General features: G+C 40.3%; 1 protein-coding gene across 1 annotated transcript in view; it reads right to left on the bottom strand.

The window, feature by feature from the left end:
- LOC126176049 (uncharacterized) overlaps positions 1–14,237 on the bottom strand; it is a 32,475-nt gene extending 18,238 nt beyond the window's left edge. The window contains exon 1 of the mRNA XM_049923181.1: positions 13,823–14,237. Coding sequence (XP_049779138.1) covers positions 13,823–14,132 — 310 coding nt within the window. The 5' untranslated portion in view covers positions 14,133–14,237. The remainder of the gene's footprint in view (positions 1–13,822) is intronic.
- Between the last annotated feature and the right edge of the window lie 5,460 nt (positions 14,238–19,697).

A 19,697-nucleotide genomic window follows, 5' to 3' on the forward strand; every position in this document is an offset into this window, starting at 1 on the left:
ATACAGCTTGCAGGAAATTGCGAATTGAGATATGAGTCCAATTAAACTGTGTCTCAGAACATTCCTGTAACGTAGTCTTCATCTTCAAGCTTCCTCTTGGCATTCCTTTTAGGACTTCTTGTTTCTTTCGTAACTTGAAGAGTGAATCTTTCAGCTTCATGCAAACATTGTCTGTCACACACAAGCAATTGATCTTCCATATTAGAGCCACATTTTATGCCTAAATTTCTCAGGACTTTCAATCTTCCTACCACTCCATCACTGAAGCATATCACTGCATGTAGTACACCAACGTTTAATGCATTTAGTCCTAAAAAAAATTCTTGGGTAATCTTTCCGATATACAATGGTTGAAACTTTCATTTGTATTCTGAGTGCCCCCATGAAGGCGTTTACTAAGCAAAACAGGGTCACTGAGGTATCTAAAAATAGATTTTTCTTCATTCATAGCAGGCTCAGGAAGAGAATGCTTATGATAGCATATTTAACCACTTTCTTTTGCTTTTTGGTAACCACACCAAGAATCTGCTCCTTTAGGGCAATGTCCGTGAACAGGATGGTCATCTGTGGACAACTCATGAAAGTAGGTGGCTTATACAGCTTTTCTAATTGCTGTAACATCTTTTAGAGGTAGAGTTCATCTACTGGCCAGTTTATAATAACCGTGAATAACCGTGAAGAAGGTCTATTTCAGTTTCTGTCAATCAGCCGCTGCCAAACAGAGATTTTCCATCAGATAGCAACTTTCCTTTCATTTCTCTTCATAGCATTCTCAATCTAGCACCCATCCTCTTTTGGACATGTCCACAACACTACAGCTTTGTTACCAAAGTATCACGATAAACATTGAACCCATTAATTTTATTGAAAGCTTTAGAGTCCTCATCGCCTAGGTACCTCGTATGTCTAATGTTTTAAACGGGCAACGACCTCTGAAATATTTGTAGAGCTCCATCACATTCCATACTTCCATTGTAACCATCATAATTCTTAGAACACTGATGTTCAATATGTCCTCCAGTGTTACCATGGCAGTTGTGGCAGTACTTAGATAAGCACTCAACATTAACAACCTTTCCATTGTCCAGAGAAGCAGCACTTATAACACCATTCAAGGAAAAATATCCCCGATGTCGCCATGTTCCATCAAGCGCAACAGCAGTTTCCCTGGTTCCACTAATACTTACAGTTTCTTCTACGGCATATTTCATAGACGTTTTAGACACAACAGTCAAGGTACCTAAAAGTGTTTTTGTGTACTTGCTGAACCTACTGGGAGGAGGAGGAAAGTCCATCACGCCATAAAGCGTTTGAGCAGCCTTTTTTCCTCTTCCTGTTGCACGTACTGCATACGCTAACTTCAAATTCTTATCGTATGAATTATACACAATGTTCGAAATCATTTTCGAGGTACATTTATTGCAGGATCTACACAGAACAACTAATTTTGACGCTAAACCCTTCCTGCTACTTTGTTGTTATTTCCAGACAGAATATACCATCACATTGTCTACATTTCGTCACTTGCTGTATCAAAAAAGATAAGATGCCCACATCAACAACAACAAATCCACTACAACCAGCGTCATTGTTAACACAAAATTTCGAATCACCAGGAGGTGTCCCACGTGTGAGTTTCTTCCCTGAATAGCTGACACATTGGTTACTTTCAACAGAGTGGCTTGCTTTGTTTGTGAACTGATTACCATGGAATTTCGTTTAATTGAATTTCTTGATGCATGGCCGAGTTCGTAATTATTGCACACTAAAGGACATGTACTTCTACAAATATATGTAGCACTTGGACAACAAACAGTCAGTAACACATGAGCAAACTGCTTCAGCGAAACAAAAGTAAATATCAGCAAAAATAATCATTTACAGACACTAGAAACCTGCACTGTTACCAACATATACAACGTATCGTACGTATAATCGCTGGAAACCGGAAGTTCACAGTTCTTTTCGAAATAATACTGGTTTCTGTAATAGGAATAAAGGGGGCATGGCGGCATACATGACCATAACTTTAAAATTTGGTATATATAGGTCATTTTTCATTTGAAACCCTATAATGTATAAATCAATGTAATCAGGAAAGACTACAGAATTTAATAAAGTCATAAAGGAATTTCGTTTTTTCCACCATTTATAAGTATCTGTATCCTTAAACAATGGAAAGTCCAGGATAAAATATCAGCTCTGTTCGGAAAAGGATAGATTACTACTCACCATAATGATGACATGTTAAACTGCAGACAGGCACGACTAAAAGATTCTTATACACTTAACTTTTGACCAAAGCCTTCATCAGAAAAGAAAACATATACACGTTCACACAAGTCAGCGCAGCTTACGCCACGTGACCGTTGTCTCTTGCAGCTCTATCCAGGAAATATTCTGATTGGGGCTGCTGGAAATAGCAGTCATGTGTTTGTGAAGTGTGCTTGTTTGTGTAGATTTGGGTATGGCCGAAAGCTAAACGTGTAACAGTCTTTTCGTTGTGTCTCTCTGAAAATTAATGTTTCATTTTTACACTGACTAGCAATGTATTCTTTTCCTAGTATTATTGTACATATTGCATCTTGCCTGTCTTTCCTTATAGTTTATCCCCATTTTGCTTAGTATTTCGAACATCTTGCTCCATTTTATATTGTCGAACACTTTTTCAGGTCGACAAATCCTAATAATGTGTCTTGATTTTCCTTCAGTCTTGCTTTCATTATCAACCACAATGTAAGAAATACCTATGTGGTGCCTTTACCTTTCCTAACAGCACACTGATCGCCGTATAACACATCCTCAATTTTATTTCCCATTTACCTATTTATTATTCTTATCAGCAACTTGGATGCTTGAACTGTTAAGCTGACTGTGCGACAATTCTCACACTTGTAGGCTCTTGCAATCTTGGGAATTGTGTGGATAATGTTTCTCCAGAATCTGATTGCATATCGCCAGTCTTAAAGATTCTACACGCCAAAGTTAATAGTAGTTTGTTTCCCCTCCCCTTAATTATTTTAGAAATTCTGATGGAATTTTATCTGTCCCTTCAGTCTTATTTGATTTTACGTCTTCCAAAGCTCTTCTAGACTCTGGTTCTAATAGGGCATCCCCTATCTCTTTACTATCGACTCCTGTTTCTTTTTCTGTCACATCAGATAAGTTCTTCCCTTCATAGAGTCCCTCAAAGTACTCTTACCACCTATCTGCTCTGTCTGTATTTGACATTAGAATTCCCATTGCAGTCTTAAGCACTTTGCTTATAATTTCACCAAGGATTGTTTTGACCTTTCTACGTGGTGAGTCAGTGCTTCTGACAATCATTTCTTTTCGATTTCTGCACATTTTTTTATGTAGCCATTTCGCATTAGCTTTCCTTCACTTCCCATTTATGTCATCCCTAAGTGACTTGTATTTCTGCATTCCTGATTACAGTTGCAAAATAAATATAATAATTTTGAAAGTATGCCATTTCTTAATGTTTGCTTATATTTAATTTTTGCATTAAGATAATTTATTTCTGAAGATGTTGAATGTGTTTCTGAAATGAAATAATGATTCTCAGTTAGATAAACAATAAAGTCCTGTTTGTCATTATGTAAATTATATTTGGAAAGTAATCATGTCTATGTGTCATTAGTCACAAATGATGTAAAAAAAATAAAAATCAGACTATGTTTTGCTTAGGTACATACTACTCTTTGAAGTTTGATCAATATAATGTGAAATTTGTAGATAGTTAACTTTTGCAGGACAACATTATTACACAGAAACAAAAAGATTACTGAGAAAAATGTGGGCTCGCATACTTTGGTTGAACCGGGAATTTGCCGTAAATCTTGGTTTGTTATCGTGTGCAGTGCGAAACAAATCAAGCATTCAAAAGTATGTCGGTTTGCAGTTATTTCTTCAGTGATATTTACGAAATCAGCCACGTGTTCACCAACAATCATGGATAATACAATATGTTTGAGTCCACACAACTAAAACAAATTATTTAATATAGTGTCTATGCTAGATTGTCTAACTGCTGAGAGATACAATTCTTTGTCGATGAATACACTATAACTTGTTACTGATGTATTTATATAAATCAAAATTATAGTTGTCTATACTACGTTACAACAAACTCAAAATTAAGTAAGCACTGTGCTATGTCAGTCATTTCATCCCAGAACAGCCTCTAACATGCATAAAATAATTTATTCATTCTTTAATACCCATCACAGTGTGCTGCACAGTCATAAGAAGTAAATAATAATTTCTTACTTGTCTTTACTCATCCAAGGATCGACTGACAATCATATACGATTTGTCAAGGCAGATGAATAGGTCCAGATGTACAACACAGCCTACATAAAGTGTTGTATGAGTATAGAACAAGGACAGGTGGTCGGCCGTGGCTTTGATTGACGAACCAACCCGATACTTGCCTCACTTACCTTAGTGATTCGGAAACCCAAATCAAGACTAACATACAGAAAAATTCCATCCTTCCGAATATGAGTCAGTGTCTCACCACCTGCAGTGCCTCATCTAGTAAGACTCTATTATTTAAAGTGCTTTGATTTACACAATTTGTTCCAGGTTACGTGTTGTATATATTCCAGTCTCTGTTTCCCCATGGACTTTTTGCTGTCTGTGGTTTTTGTAATAACTTCAAACTTTTGCTATCATGTCTTAACACAAGGTCGTTCATCTGGTCTCTTCTTAGTGTTTTCCACATATTCGTTTACTCGCCGAACCTACTTAGAGATCCAGTATTTCTTATATCATGGATCTACCTAAATTTCAACATATTTCAGTAACACCATATCTCAAACGCTTCGATATTTTTCTGGGTTTTGTACAGTCAATGATCCACTTCAATGCTCGGAATTAGATGCACATTCTCAGAAACATCTTTTTAAATTGATTTCTGTTTATAATACCAGCAAATTTCTCTATGTCAGTGGTAGTCTGTTGCTTATGTTCTCTGAGGATGAGGATGTTTGGTTTGTGGGGCGCTCAACTGTGCAGTCATCGGCGCCTGTACAAAGTTCCAATTTATTCACAGTCCATTTTTGCCACTGTCACGAATGATGATGATGAAATGATGAGGACAGCACAAACACCCAGTCTCCGGACAGAGAAAATCCCCAACACGGTCTGGAATTGAACCCGGGAGCCGGTAATCCAGAGGCAGCAACGCTATCCACTAGACCACGAACTGCGGACTTAAGATTTCTGAATCGTCCTTCATGTGTTATTTTGATATATGATATAACAGCTCCCCCATTCCTTCACTTAATAAGACAATAAATTTTACGATAGTTGCAGTACTAAGCAGGAACTTTTCACGTACATTCTTAAATTTCTTTTTAAGTCGAAGACGTCGCTGAAACTGAAATACTTCGATGAAGCATCTACCAGTAATTTGTAGCTCCGACGTCGACTGTTGGTGGAAGCTACAAGAAAGCACTGCTTGTAACGAAACACGATTGCACAAGAAAAACGATTGCACATCTACTAAGGAAGGGTATAAGTTACGACAAACTGATAACAACAGTGATAACTGAGGCATTTTTCAATGTATGTGTGATGTCCTTAGGTTAGTTAGGTTTAAATAGTTCTAGGTCTAGGGGACTGATGACCTGAGATGTTAAGTCCCATAGTGCTTAGAGCCATTTTGAACCAATCACACTTTCATTACTGTCCATTCGTTGTCCAGTTTGTCCAGCAGTGAGAATAAATTGCAACCCTACCTTCCACCCTCATAAACTTGTTTTTCTTGATCATTCACTATTCCTCGTCCCTGTCAGAGTTTGTTGGTTGTCCGTTTCTCCCCATACCTTGTTCTCACGATTGCAAGTATTATTACTGGATCATAAAGATAATGCTTACCTGGAAACCCGACTGAAGTCTCAGGCTTCATTGAATTTTCATTTCAGATAGAATAGTTTACAAAAACGAATACTTCACTCTGCAGAGGTAAGTGTGCTGATACGAAACGTACTAGCTGGTTAAAACTATGTGTCGGACTGGAACTCGAACCCAAGATCATTGATTTTTTTGGGTATGTGCTCCACCGACTGAACTATCCAAGTAGGAGGAGCACTTGCCCACGAAACGCAAGAGTCTTCGAGTACACACCCAGTCTGACACACAGTTTTAGTATGCCAGTAAGTTTTATATCAGCGCAAACTTCGATGCAGAGTGAAAAATTCGTTCTTTAAATATCCCCCAGGCTGTATCTAAGCCATATCTCCGCAATATCGTTTCTTCCAGGAGTGTTGTCCTGCAAATGTCGAATAGGAACTTCCGTTTAGTTTGGAAGGTTGGAGATAAGGTTATGGCGGAAGCGGGGCTATGAAGATTGGTAGTCAGTCCTACTTGGATAGTTATGTCGGTAGAGCACTTGCCCATGGAAGGCAAAGTTCCTGCCATCGTAGATAAATTTTATGTAGTTGCGGACCATAACATCTCTTCTTCTACACTGAACAGAAGTTTAGCAATTGCAACCCTTACTTATCTGTCCTCTGTGACGATCATATCTTTCGGAAAGTTTTACATTTCTTTGTCATCCATTGTGATTAATCCACTTTACACATCCTGTTAGTACCAGCTCTAAGAAACATGTACCGCCACCTTCCGCTCTCATATCTTACGATTTTATTGTTTCATCGATAAGTTAGCGTCTTTCCCACATTATCCATGTCAGCTAATTTTGGCTCTATGTCACAGTGCTCACGACCAGTTGTCCGTCTTCATTATTTTTTCTTTAGTGCCATTCATTTCCATCGGTTACCCTTGACACGTTTATTTGTGGTCTTCGTTACAAACTCCAAGAATGTCGACGTGTTTAATTTTCTTATAAATTTTCAGTATCTAACTTAATCGTTTATTTTAAGTCTTCAGCTTGCTAGTAATCACTGCTACTCTACGTTCTGGATGTGTGTTATCATCTACATGCAGCTCTATTTCTTCGTGTTTCTTTCTCTCGTATTATCGGCAAAGAATGGTCCCTCCGACCACATGAAACATTACGGAACTCTAGATGCTTCTCTACCCACTTCATTTCCTTCCCTAAACCCATACCCAAGTCTTCCACACCTTTCCTCTCTACAGCACTGCAGTTACTTAAGATTATCGTCATTCACACATTTCATAAGTCCTTTAATTAAAAAAAAAAGTATTATCTGTTCCTTCATCAGCATGTGCGTGCGTATGGAAATCCGCAGTTGGCTTCCTTTCTGGCTCTAAGAGAATGACTCGGTCGGACGCAACTCATAGTACCTCCATCTGTTAGTTAACATCCTGATATTAAGATTACCAACGCTCGTTACGTCTTTCTACGCTGCTGTTGTTCAACTTCGAAGTATCGGAGAAAATTACTGGCCTTAAAATCTTCCATTTTTGGTCAACTCTCACTTCAGACCTTGCATTTTTAACGAACATTCAGACGTCTAACATAACACGCATTTCTTACTAGATCATTAACCCTACTAGTGCTGTCCTTAATAACTCTACCCTTCGCAGTCTTCACGTGTAAATACGGACGGCGCTCAAACTTACAATTACTGTATTTTGCTGTGGAAGTTATTATCAAGACAATAATTCAGAAAATATATTAGGTACATGTTTTAGGTGATAAAACTGTTCGTTTCTACATATATGCGTCGGTACTCACTGTTCAGTCTTCTGAGATAACGAACAAAATCTCACAGAAAGATGATGAGGTGTCGCAACTGATGACGCAAAAAGCCAGGACACTGTGATCTTAACTAAGAGTATCCTTGTTTCGGAAAAGGGTAAACACTGGTGTGTACAAAATAGATTACGGAAAGTACAAGCATCAACTGTCAAAATGTTTGCACATGATAAAATTATTGAATGGTAACTATGGAGTTACCAGTGAGAAGAGGCAGTGCTCAGATTTATTATGCTCACAACTGGTTTACCTCGTTTGAGTCGATGACGTTTGCACGATGGTTTACATTTGGTATAACAATGCAGAGTTTATACACGAGGTGAGACAATTCATGGGTTAGCGACATGCACAGACACAGATGGCGGTAGTACCGAGTATACAAGGTATAAAAGGGCAGTGCACTGGCGGAGCTGTCATTAGAACTCAGGTGATTCATGTGAAGAGTATGCGACGTAATTATGGTCGCACGACGGGAATTGACAAGCTTTGAACGAGGAATGTTAGTTGGAACAAGACGCAAGGGACATTCTATTTCAGAAATCATTACAAAATTCAATATTCTGCGACCCATAGTGTCAAAAGTGCGCCGAGAATACCACATATCAGGCATTACATATCACCACGGACAACAACATGGCCACTTAACGACCGAGAGCAGCGGCGTTTGCTTATAGTTGTCAGTGCTAACAGACAAGCAACACTTGAAATAACCGCAGAAGTCAATGTAGAACGTACGATAAACGTATGCGTTGGGAGTGTGGCATGAAATTTGCCGTTAATAGGCTTGGTAGCAGACGACAGACGCGAGTATCTTTGCTAACAGTTCGACATCTCCTACAGCGCCTCTCCTGGGCTCGTGACCATAGGCGTTGGCCCTAGACGACTGGAAAACCGTGGCCTGGTTAGATGCGTCCCGATTTCATTTAGCGAGAATTGATGGTAGGGTTCGAGTGTAGCGCAGTCGCCCCCGAAGCCTTGCAGCCAAGTTGGCAACAAGGCGATGTGCAAGTTGCTGGTGGCTCCATACTGGCGTGGGCTATGTTTACATGGAACGGACTAGGTCCTCTGGATGCTCGGCTACTTGGAGACCATTTTCAGCCATTCATAGACGTCATATTCTTAAAACAACAATGGAATTACTTATGAATGGGAATGCGTCAAGTCACCAGGCCACAATTGTCCACGATTGTTTAGAAGAACATTGTAGACAATTCGAGCGAATGATTTGGCCATCAAAGTGCTCCGACATAAATCCAGCCAAATCTGTTTGGGACATACTCGAGAGGTCAGTTCGTGCACAAAATCTTGCACTGAACCTTTCGCAGTTATGGACAGCTACAGCGACAACTTAGTTAATTATTTCTGCAGGTACTTCCAACGACTTGTTAAGGCCATGTCACGTCGAGTTTCTTCAGTACGCCAGGCGAAAGGAGGTCCGATACGACATTACGAGGTCTCTCGTGACTTCTGACACCTAAAAGTATTTACTGATGCCCCAAAACAGTAGTATATAAACGGAGCAGAGCTGCTGGGGATAGAATTATGCTTTGATGGACATTCACGTGGACTCCCACTGGACTTGAAATAGTAATCGAAGGCACAATGACAGCTGTGGACCACGTCACCATTATTGCGATTATGATATTATCAGATTCATAAGTTTATTTAACATGACAGAGAAAATCTCTCCCGTTTTCAACTGAGTGGTCGAAGTCACGGAAAGGTTTGTCCCATTTGAAGACGTGCCGTGTACTGCGTCGGTTTGTTCCGGCGTACGGTGTGAATGCAGATGCGATATCTGAGCAATCTGTTCATTGAAATAACAGCACGTCACGAGATATGCGACTTTCGGCGTGAAATGATAATCAGTGCTTTAGCTTTGGATCACAGCATACTCGGGTTTCTTAGGTCAGTAGTATCTAGCGTTGCACTTAAATCTCACCGAGACGATGTTTCCACACCTGTAAATCGCTCGAGGTATCTGAGGAAAGAAAGCAGATCACCACCGATTCGAACGCGTAGCTTGAGAAACCCATCGGTATTTCTGCAGGCTTAGACCTCTGCATCCGGCGACCACCTTGTGTCCTAATTTTTACCCTTGGCTTTTGGCCACTCAGTATATGATATCTGGGTAAAGGAATTAGTGAGATTAATTTTAATACGGCAGTAAAAATTACAAACAGGATAACAGAAATCATAACTGGTGAATAGGACGCTTTCCAGGAGGCGCATGAGATGCATAACGCTTGTCTGTTACGTACAGAGGACCGAAGTGGACTCCAATACCGCTAGTCTGAATGTGATGAGTTTCTGCAGCGCTATTACTGTAACGCCACACACAACCTTTGTGTAAGTTGATTTTTCGAAATTATTTCAATTTTTTGATGCTTCATTATTGAACTAGCTCTCTTCCGTAACGCTGTCCTATAAGAAACAGAGGAACTCAAGTGGAACAGCTATAACGTCACACTCTCAGCGTTCATCTAAAAACGTGCTATAGTACAATAAAAACCAACAACAATCACTCAGTATGGAACAATCAAATGTCTCAGAATAGCGTGTAGAATATTGCCTTGCATCTTCATTGAAATTACATAGGTCGCTCTTTGTGTTTCTATACGGTGTTTCTTAAACACAACGTATTCGTGGACTTCACCAGCGGTTGGAGGAATGTGGAGGTGTGAACCTTTGACAGTGCCAACCACATGTGCTGGCGAAAGTCAGGAAATTCGCGAAACAATCGTCGACCGTAGCTCTTCAGACAGAAGCCAACAGGCATAGGTCAACAAGTGGCTACGAAGGCCTCAACAATCTTCTTCAACAATTTTGATTATACTGTGGGTATGGATTTCTTGAATTTAAGTTAGACATCCCATTTAAAATAATTTTACGATGGTCCTACGGTATATTTACAAGTAACGGAACATATTTTCCCATACAATCTTTGTCGTATAAAATATGTCATTTTCGTTCATAATTCTGAGAACGTACATTCGGAGAACAGTTAAGCAGTATATTACTTTTTCCCGTGTCTACCTTTGGAAATGACCTTGATGCTGCAATCAAAGAAATTAGAGCCGAAATAAAGTCTTACCAGCAATCTTTCTTCCGAAACACAATTCGCGAATACGGCAAAAAAGTGGAAGTAATGGTGGTACATGAAGTATTCTCTTCCAAACACTATATTAGTTTGATACATATGATATGAAAAAGAATCGCCGTTTACGTATTTCACTAACAAGAAACTACGAACGAACGAAATTATCCAGGAAGATGACTGAATCCGTTAACACGAATCTAGTAACTTACTATGAAGTGAATCATCGATTTCTGAAATGTGACCTCGATCTCAATGGAGCCTATAACAACGTTATGGCTTAGTTTATGGTTTTCAGAGAGACCGTCGAGGGTGATGCAAGCATGAATGATACCAAACTAAACTACTCATGAAAACTGCAAAGAAATAGTAATGCCGCGCGGAGTAGCCACGCAGTTTAAGGTGCCTTGTTACGGTCCATGCGGCTCCCCCCGTCAGAGGTTCGAGTCCTCCCTCGGGCATGGGTGTGTGTTGCTCATAGCGTAAGTTAGTTTAAGTTAAATTAAGTAGGGTGTAGGCTTAGGGACCGATGAAAAATGGCTCAAATGGCTCTGAGCGCTAAGCGACTTAACTTCTTAGGTCATCAGTCGCCTAGAACTTAGAACTAATTAAATCTAACTAACGTAAGGACATCACACACATCCATGCCCGAGGCAGTATTCGAACCTGCGACCGTAGTGGTCGCTCGGCTCCAGACTGTAACGCCTAGAACCGCACGGCCACTCTGGCCGGCAGGGACCGATGACCTCAGCAGTTTGGTCCCATAAAACCTTACCGCAAAATTCCAAATAGTAATGCATTTATTATCAGTTTCAACTGTGATACGGCACATTTTCATGATTAAGTTTATTGGCAAAGTCACAACTACGCCTTGAGAAATCATGCACTCCAGAACTTGTTCCACGTGATTCCTGATTACCACATAAAACTCGAAACGCATAGTACAACAAGAAGCCCAGATACGTAACGAATGTGTCACTGCACTGTCTTGAGCATCGAAGGAAGAAAGATTTGTCTTCATTGTCCTGTCGACAATCAGGCCATTAGACCTCTTTTTGGACGATCATTGAAAAGGATATCGGCTGCGTCCGTTCAAAATCTTAATCGATCTGAGGAAACCATGGAAGATCTAAGATTAGATGGATGGGTGGGGATATGAGCAACGCTCCTCCATAATAAAAATTCAGTTTCGTAACCAATACGCCACCTCAGACTGTCCAGTATTGATATTAACGCAAAATTAGGGGAAAAACACAGTCAATTACCTACGAATACTTATAACCAATAAAATAATTTAAGATGACATTTTACTGATTTCCGACATAATTATAACCTACTAGCTAAATATGTAAAAGGAAACACACAGAGGTAATTAAATGTCAACAATTAATGTATATTTATGTTTGCTACACTGAATACTGTGTTGTTTTTTGTACACATTCATAAAATTTTGTTTCAGAATGCTTACGTCTACAAAGCTGAGGACGCTTCCAGTAGTTCAAAAGCTTAGGCTGTTCGAACAGAATTTAGGAACATAATTATCTATTTTAATATAGTCACGAAGGGCTCTGTGCTTTCCATGACCTTGTTAACTCACAGGGATAGAAAAACTGAATTCTGTTAAAGTTTGTACACTAATTACCTCAAGATGGGCTTTGATGCTTACTCTTAGAAACCAAATTATATAAAGAGCGAACGCGTTCATGGAACATGTATGGAACTTCGCTAGAAATTTTTGATCTTAATGCATATAATTTGTAGACAATTTCTGTTGCAGATACTATCCATTAGGGGCAATATTTTTTCTTGGGGAAAATGTAATTTGACTGCGCAACATTTACAAAAAAATTCGAGATCTATACGACAGATCTACAATATAAACCATGAGCGTACTTTGACTACTTTTTAGTAGACACGAGGAGCAATGTTATCGTTGTGAGAGCTATTGCAAGGTGGACCAGGAGGCAAGAAGTTACATTAAAGTCCATGAAAAAATTAACGCTTATCCTTTAGAAATCAAGAGAACTACTCTAAGTGGTGTGGTGAGTGGCAGCTAGCTCTACATGCAGAAAAATGTAAGGTAATGCAGACCAGTAGGAAAAACAAATCGCAATGTTCGAATACAACATTATTAATATGCTGCATGACAAGGACTCGCTGATTAAATATTTAGACGTAACTTTGCGAAGCGATATGAAATGTAACGAGGATATAATGACTGTAGCAGGGAAGGCGAATGATCGGCTTCGGTTTACTGTGATAATTTTAGGAAATTGTGGCTCATCTGTAAAGGAGACCCCATATAAGTCACTAGTAAGACCCATTCTTGAGTACTGTTCGAGTGTTTGGAATCCAAACCAAGACTGATTAAAAGAAGACACTGAACAAATTTAGAGGCGTGCTGCTAGATTATTTACAACGAGCAAGTATTACAGAGCTGCTTCGGGAACTCAGATGGAAATTCGTTGAGATAAGGGGACGTTCTTTTCGAGGAACACTACCGAAAAAATTTAGAGAATCGGCTTTTGAAGATGACTGCAGAACGATTCTACTGCCGCCAACATTCATTTCCTGTAAGGACCACGAAGATGAGATAAGAGAAATTACAGTTTTTGTGGAGGCACGTACACGATAGTTTTGCCACGGCTCTATTTGCGAGGATATCAGGAAAGGAAATGACGAGCAATGGTGCAGGGCGCCCTCGGCCATGTACCGCACGGTGGCTTGCGGAGTATATATGGAGATGTAGATGTAGATCTAGAGCCATTCATTTCTCCGCGAACATAGTTTAATCAGAATAACGACGCTACTGAAAAAGCTTTTAATGTGACTAGAAACGTTATTTTTTATACTTGCATGGGATCAAATGGGCTTAGGACGTCCCTGTAAGTGATTATGCGTCCATCGACAACATGTGTATAAAAATTGATCGTTGCTCTGTTTCCCGTGAAGTATCACTATATTATGCTAAGGCGCAAGGATTTCTGCAGACTCTGAAGGTGAATTTTTAATGAAACAAGTGTATGACAAACCTCTTGTTTCACGAGCTACGGATGTTTCTTCGGCATCGTCGTTGCTGGCACCTCTCTCGGTCGTCGATACTGTTGTTCTGTCTCTAAACACTGGCGAACTGTTTTCCTCAAGACTGCGGCCCATCAGTCCATCGCTGCTCCCGAAGCTTTCGTCACTGTTCAGTCTACCAAAGAGACACGGCACATCCACGACCTCGTTTTCCGCTGCGTCAACTTCAGACGCGTTGAAGGCGGGAATCGGTGAGTTGTTAGCTGACTTCAGCAACAACACAACAGTCAGTACCGAGACATACCGAACACTATGGCGCATGATTCAAACGTAACTGTGTTTTGGTGATTTTTTAAAAAAGATGCCGGTGTTTTTGTAAGCTACATACGGCAAGCGGTGTCGCGTGTGTCTCACTGTGAGGATCTGCGTCTGTGTTGTGGGACGCGGCAGCAGACGCGTGTATCTTTTATGGCAGTCACACAGCAGCAGCCAACCCTGGCGGCGCAGAGCCTGGGAGAAGTCTGCAAGCCCAGCACGCGTAACGAACTTCCTCCCCCCTGCCTCCGTGCCTGTGTTTCTGTGAGGAATGGTCCAAAAATATAACGTGTTAATTGGCTAGTGGAAGGAAGCACGCGCTATTGACTCCCGGCTATCGCGTGCGCACGGAGGTACAGCCGGTTCCGCACGGGTTTTCAGAGCGTGCCTAGAAAACACGTGGCTGCTGCCCTAAGGGGCGCGTTCTTGTTGTTGTGCCTACTGCGACTCATGGATATTAGCCGTAGTTTAATCGTTTAGTATTCATCGTCACACTGCAAGTACACAAGATGTCTATGTAGCAGGGTGTAAGGGTACAAATATCGACCCTGTACTTCACGGATCGAATTAACCCTTTGTAGTTTTTCCGAATAAAAAAAAATGATATGTTATAATCTAAATCTGTACTGGTTTCCTATAGGTAACTCTTCGTTGCTGTCTTATTGTCCTGAACAATGTAAGTGGTGTAATTATGAAAACACTACCCGATAAAGTAATTCGCCTAACTATCTGAAACTGTATAACTGTATACCAGTACTGCAGTTAGCTGCTGCTAATTTAATTAGAAAACTAAAACTGTAAACTAAAGAAACGATCCTGTGTAAGTCTGTATTACGTATTGCAGTGATCAGCCTTACGATGTGCGACGTCGCAATATGTGACTAGCAAATTCATCACACAAAACTAACAGAATAGAAGATGCTACATAAAATTACCGATCAAATTTTGAAAGAATAAATAACTAAAATGCTTCTATTAAAAAGTCCTGTGAATTTACTAGTGCGAACTGCTTAAACAAATTTCAAAACGCTGCATGTTACACACGCAAATGAAACACTGCACTGTGAGAATGAAACTGTCTGCATAAGAAATGACATCTGAAACGAACTTTCCCTCATATGACCCTGACATTAATTTTGAAATGAATTTTGAATGATTTTATTGTTTCATAACTGATGTAAGTAGCCTGTCTGTATGTTGGTAGCGCTATCGATTGTGTTAATATCTCTGACAGCGCTCTGCGCCCTCGTCAAGAGATTCTGTGATTGGACGGACTAGCAGTTAGCGAGTGGATAGGGAAGTGTATAGACATGATATTCTTAGCGCAGACTCTGTGTTGGTGGGATATGCATTGTAAAGTGAGATGAAATGATGTGTTTATAAGAAAAAACGCAAGGAAATGTATGATGATGGATGTTGTTGGTAATGTTTGGGTAGTGGAATTATTGGCACCTATATAAATTTTGGAACTGGTTGGCACATGAATAAAGTAAAGTTTTCTAAATACATCGTTTGCTCTTCAACAAAATCTTTATTTTTGGTAACCATATGCCTCCTAGTGGTTAGAGTCTGTAGTAGTTAGAATCTTTTTGTTTAGCTACCTGTTGTTGCTACTTGTGTAACTGCTGTAGATCGTGTTATGAAGATTTTCTGCGAGGTAAGTGACTTATGAAAAACAATGGTATTTCCACTATCGGGATTTGTAATTGAAATGAGTTTAGGCAATTAACAGACTTGGAGGTGGTTCCATATTTCTTTAATTTCATATTTTTTATTTGTGTTATTGTTAGGATTTCTTGCAATTTAGGGCCATTCTTTTGTGTTAACTATTGGAAGTCATGTTGTCAACGTATAGCAGTCAGACTGCATTGGGCTTGTATATTGTGGGTAATAAATAAATAGCTTAAGTTTGAATTGTCTTTGTCAGGTAAAATTCAGTAGGTCAGTGTTTGATAAAAAAAAATAATTAAAGAGGTAGTTTCAATGTAAAACTTCGTCCGAACTGTCCTCTGCAAACCCAGCGGTAACGACCGTCCGCCGTGTCATCCTCAGGATGGCGTCACTGGATGCGGATATACGCTCATGCTCACAAATGAAGGATAATGCTGATACGTTTTGAAACAACGCCCTGGCGGTCTGTCGGTTTAAATCACCTCGGGAAATGACCTTGCGGTGTATCTCACGGTCGGTCGTCGAACGGTGGCGCTGGCAGCAGCCAACATACTCAGATGTGTGTTGGTGCATGTCAGAGTACGGTACAGCGAGTAAGTGTGCAGACGTTTTCAGACGTGCTAATGGTGACTGTGTGTTGAATATGGCTCAAAGAACACATACTGATGACATTATGAGGGCAGAATACTAGGGCGACTGGCGGCTGGTCAAACACAACAGGTCGTAGCACGGCCCCTCCGTGTGCCACAAAGTGTGATCTCAAGATTATGGCAACGATTCCAGCAGACAGGAAACGTGTCCAGGCGCTACAGTACGGAACGTCCACAGTGTACAACACCACACGAAGACCGATAACTCAGCATCAGCGCCGGCAGACGACCACGGAGTACTGCAGGTAGCCTTGCTCGGGGCCTTACCACAGCCACTGGTACAGTTGTCTCCAGACACACTGTCTACAGAGGACTGACCAGACATGGTTTATTCGCCCGGAGACCTGCAAGGTACAGTCCACTGAACCCTGGTCACAGGAGAGCCCGTAAAGCCTTTTGTCAAGAACATAGTTCAAAAAATGGTTCAAATGGCTCGAAGCACTATGGGACTTAACATCTGAGGCCATCAGTCTCCTAGACTTAGAACTACTTAAACATAACTAAGGACGTCACACACATCCATGCCCGAAGCAGGATTCGAAACTGCGACCGTAGCAATTGGCCTCACAAGGGCTGAGTGCGCCGCACTTGCCAACAGCGCTCGACAGAGCTAGACTGTCACCGATCTAAGTGCTAGCCAAGCCCGACAGTGCTTAACTTCGGTGATCTGAAGGGGCCCAGTGTTACCAAGGGGGAAGCCTGCTGGCGATGTAAAATTGACCCTAATAAATTTATACGGCTTGTCTGCGGCTACAGGAAGTCGATGCTGCTCGAAGAGATGAACACAAATAAAATACCGCTCAGTGGCAAGCTAGTTGAAAGGAGAGGAAATCCGGCAAAATGAAATACAAGGACATGCAACTGTTCTTATGTAGATCATGTTTTGACTTTGTTCAATGTATTCCTCAATTACAATGCGGAAACACGCATAATAATTTAAAAAAATATTTCGTTAGAAGGCGGTGAAATTTAAACTTGCTAAATGATTGAAAAAATTTTAATTTTTTAAAAAACTGTATTGCGGAAACTAAAACTCATCTTTTGAGAATTACAATCTTTACAAAAGTTACTTTTCATGAGAAACTCTACCATGAAATTAATATTATTGAATGAGTAAAGGAATGGTAAACTATAACCCCTGAGTGGAAGCCAAGTGATAAGATAACTTTGCTAAATCACGTCTGAGACATTGTGGGTGTCTCTTTATCAATTCTTCACCTACGTGCATGGTTTCTGTACGAAGGCGTGGTAAACGGGTGCTGGCGCGTTCTAGAGGCGGCTGGGGGAAGCTAAGAGTTAGGCCCCGTCGCAGTGAAGACGAGAGTATGCAATCGTCACGGAGATAAATGGATCGCTCCGTGGTTGAGAGAGAGAGAGAGAGAGAGAGAGAGAGAGAGTAGTTGGTCCTTTACGTCACTCAAGGAATGCTGTTGATTTCAGTAAGATTGCCACATGTGAAGCTGAAGCCACGCGTTTAGGTGCTGGTGATTGCCTCTGTTTCCAGTGACGTATATTCTCGCCTGCGAAATTACAACTGCAGTGGACTTGTGTCTAACATAATCGCAACATTTTGAATAGACCGATAGTTGTATGTTGCGACGGGTAAAGGAAGTGAGTTTTCAGTTAGCCTATTCCCAAGCAGTGACGTCATGTGATCTGTAATAGAATTAAATTTCTGCTGGTTACATGCTGTCATTTATGTGTTATATTTTACGAATTCCTTTGTTTAAGTGTTTTTTTCTCTTAAGCCTTGATTTAGTTGTTGCAGGCTATTTTGTGCAGTGAGAAGCAAGTGATATATTTGTTAATCTGTTTCTCCTCCGCAGGATGTTACAATGTTTGACTACGGTCTCTCCCTTTGTGGACAGTTATAGTGTGTAACATTTAACATAACGGTTTAAGTGTATATGCATTCGATTACTCGAAGTTCATACGTAAATTTGGTATTAGTGTGATTCTGAAATAGGCCAGGATAATAATCAATCTGGTCACTTAAGTGTTTTTAAAGTTTGGTTTTAAATTTATGTTTATATTTATAAATGATTGCCAATTTGCACTATATTAGGTCAAGTAGTCTCACCTGGGGTTATATTCAATGTTTCATTCCGTTCGCCTTAGCGCGGAAGTAGCCTTTCTTATTAAGTATAATGTGGTTCTTGTGTGTACGTGTAAATACTTAATGCTTCTCAGGTGTCGGTTTGCATTTGTGATCGGTTACAAGTCAGTGGAACAGGGTGGCCGCAAGTGCTGAATCCTATGATAAATTGTCTAGTGGATTCCTGTTTGTTACATCTGAACTTTTTATGCTAGCTTTAACCTTGTTATTTCAATGTACTGATCGGTGGTTTGTATGCCAGGTAGCCGCCTTACGATTACGTTAGTCCTCTCTCGGACTGATGGTTGCGCATCGCGCCAGCAACATTCTCTGAGCATTTCCTTTCCTTATTGGTCTTTCGTGGACGGTCGAACGGAATTTTAATACCACGTGGACGCTCTAGAGTTTCCGTGGTCCGGTGTTCGGTCGCGGCACCTGGGACTAACCCATGCTGTATCGTCCAGCAGTTCCGAGACAGAAGTTCCTTACCGGATCTTTACCAGATAATTTGGCATCAGCCACAAGAGTCCAAACATCCCAAGGTTTCGCTGGTCCTAAACTATTTAGAAATCAGTTATTAACTTGGCCATTAGCTTGTATACCTTTAATGGCGTCATTGTCTACTTTGTTCTGCCTGTACATTTAAATTCCCTTTGTGGGAGCGGTATTGGTGATCTTGTTACTCTGCTCATTAATAGCAATGTAATATTCATATACTGCTGAGTGTTTGTATACCGGAAATAGTTCGTCCTTACTGCTTATGTTAAGTTTAGACCGTGATATTTTCTGTCTCGGCTAGAAGCCTTAAGGTCTGCTTTTTATGATAAAATTCTGTTCCAGATGCTTGTCGAAGATTAAATTAACATTATAATTATAGTTCACTAATTGGATTTTTTTCATTGGTTTTTAAATGCCTTCCCTGTTAACTGAATTTTTCTTCACTTACAACACGCAAAATCTCTGTTTGTAGTTATTAAAATTGTAAACTGTTTGGTGACCATTTTTCCAAAAATATTTCATCGCTGGGTAAATTTTTAAATTTAATGGTGAATAAAACTGTGTAACAAAATGATGAATGAACGTCTGTAAACTCATGGTTCAGTCTTTCCCGAAGTGTCCGGCAGTCACCATTCAATGTTTGAACAATGAAACTAA

This window comes from Schistocerca cancellata, chromosome 3, assembly GCF_023864275.1.
Source record: "Schistocerca cancellata isolate TAMUIC-IGC-003103 chromosome 3, iqSchCanc2.1, whole genome shotgun sequence".
NCBI lineage: Eukaryota > Metazoa > Arthropoda > Insecta > Orthoptera > Acrididae > Schistocerca > Schistocerca cancellata.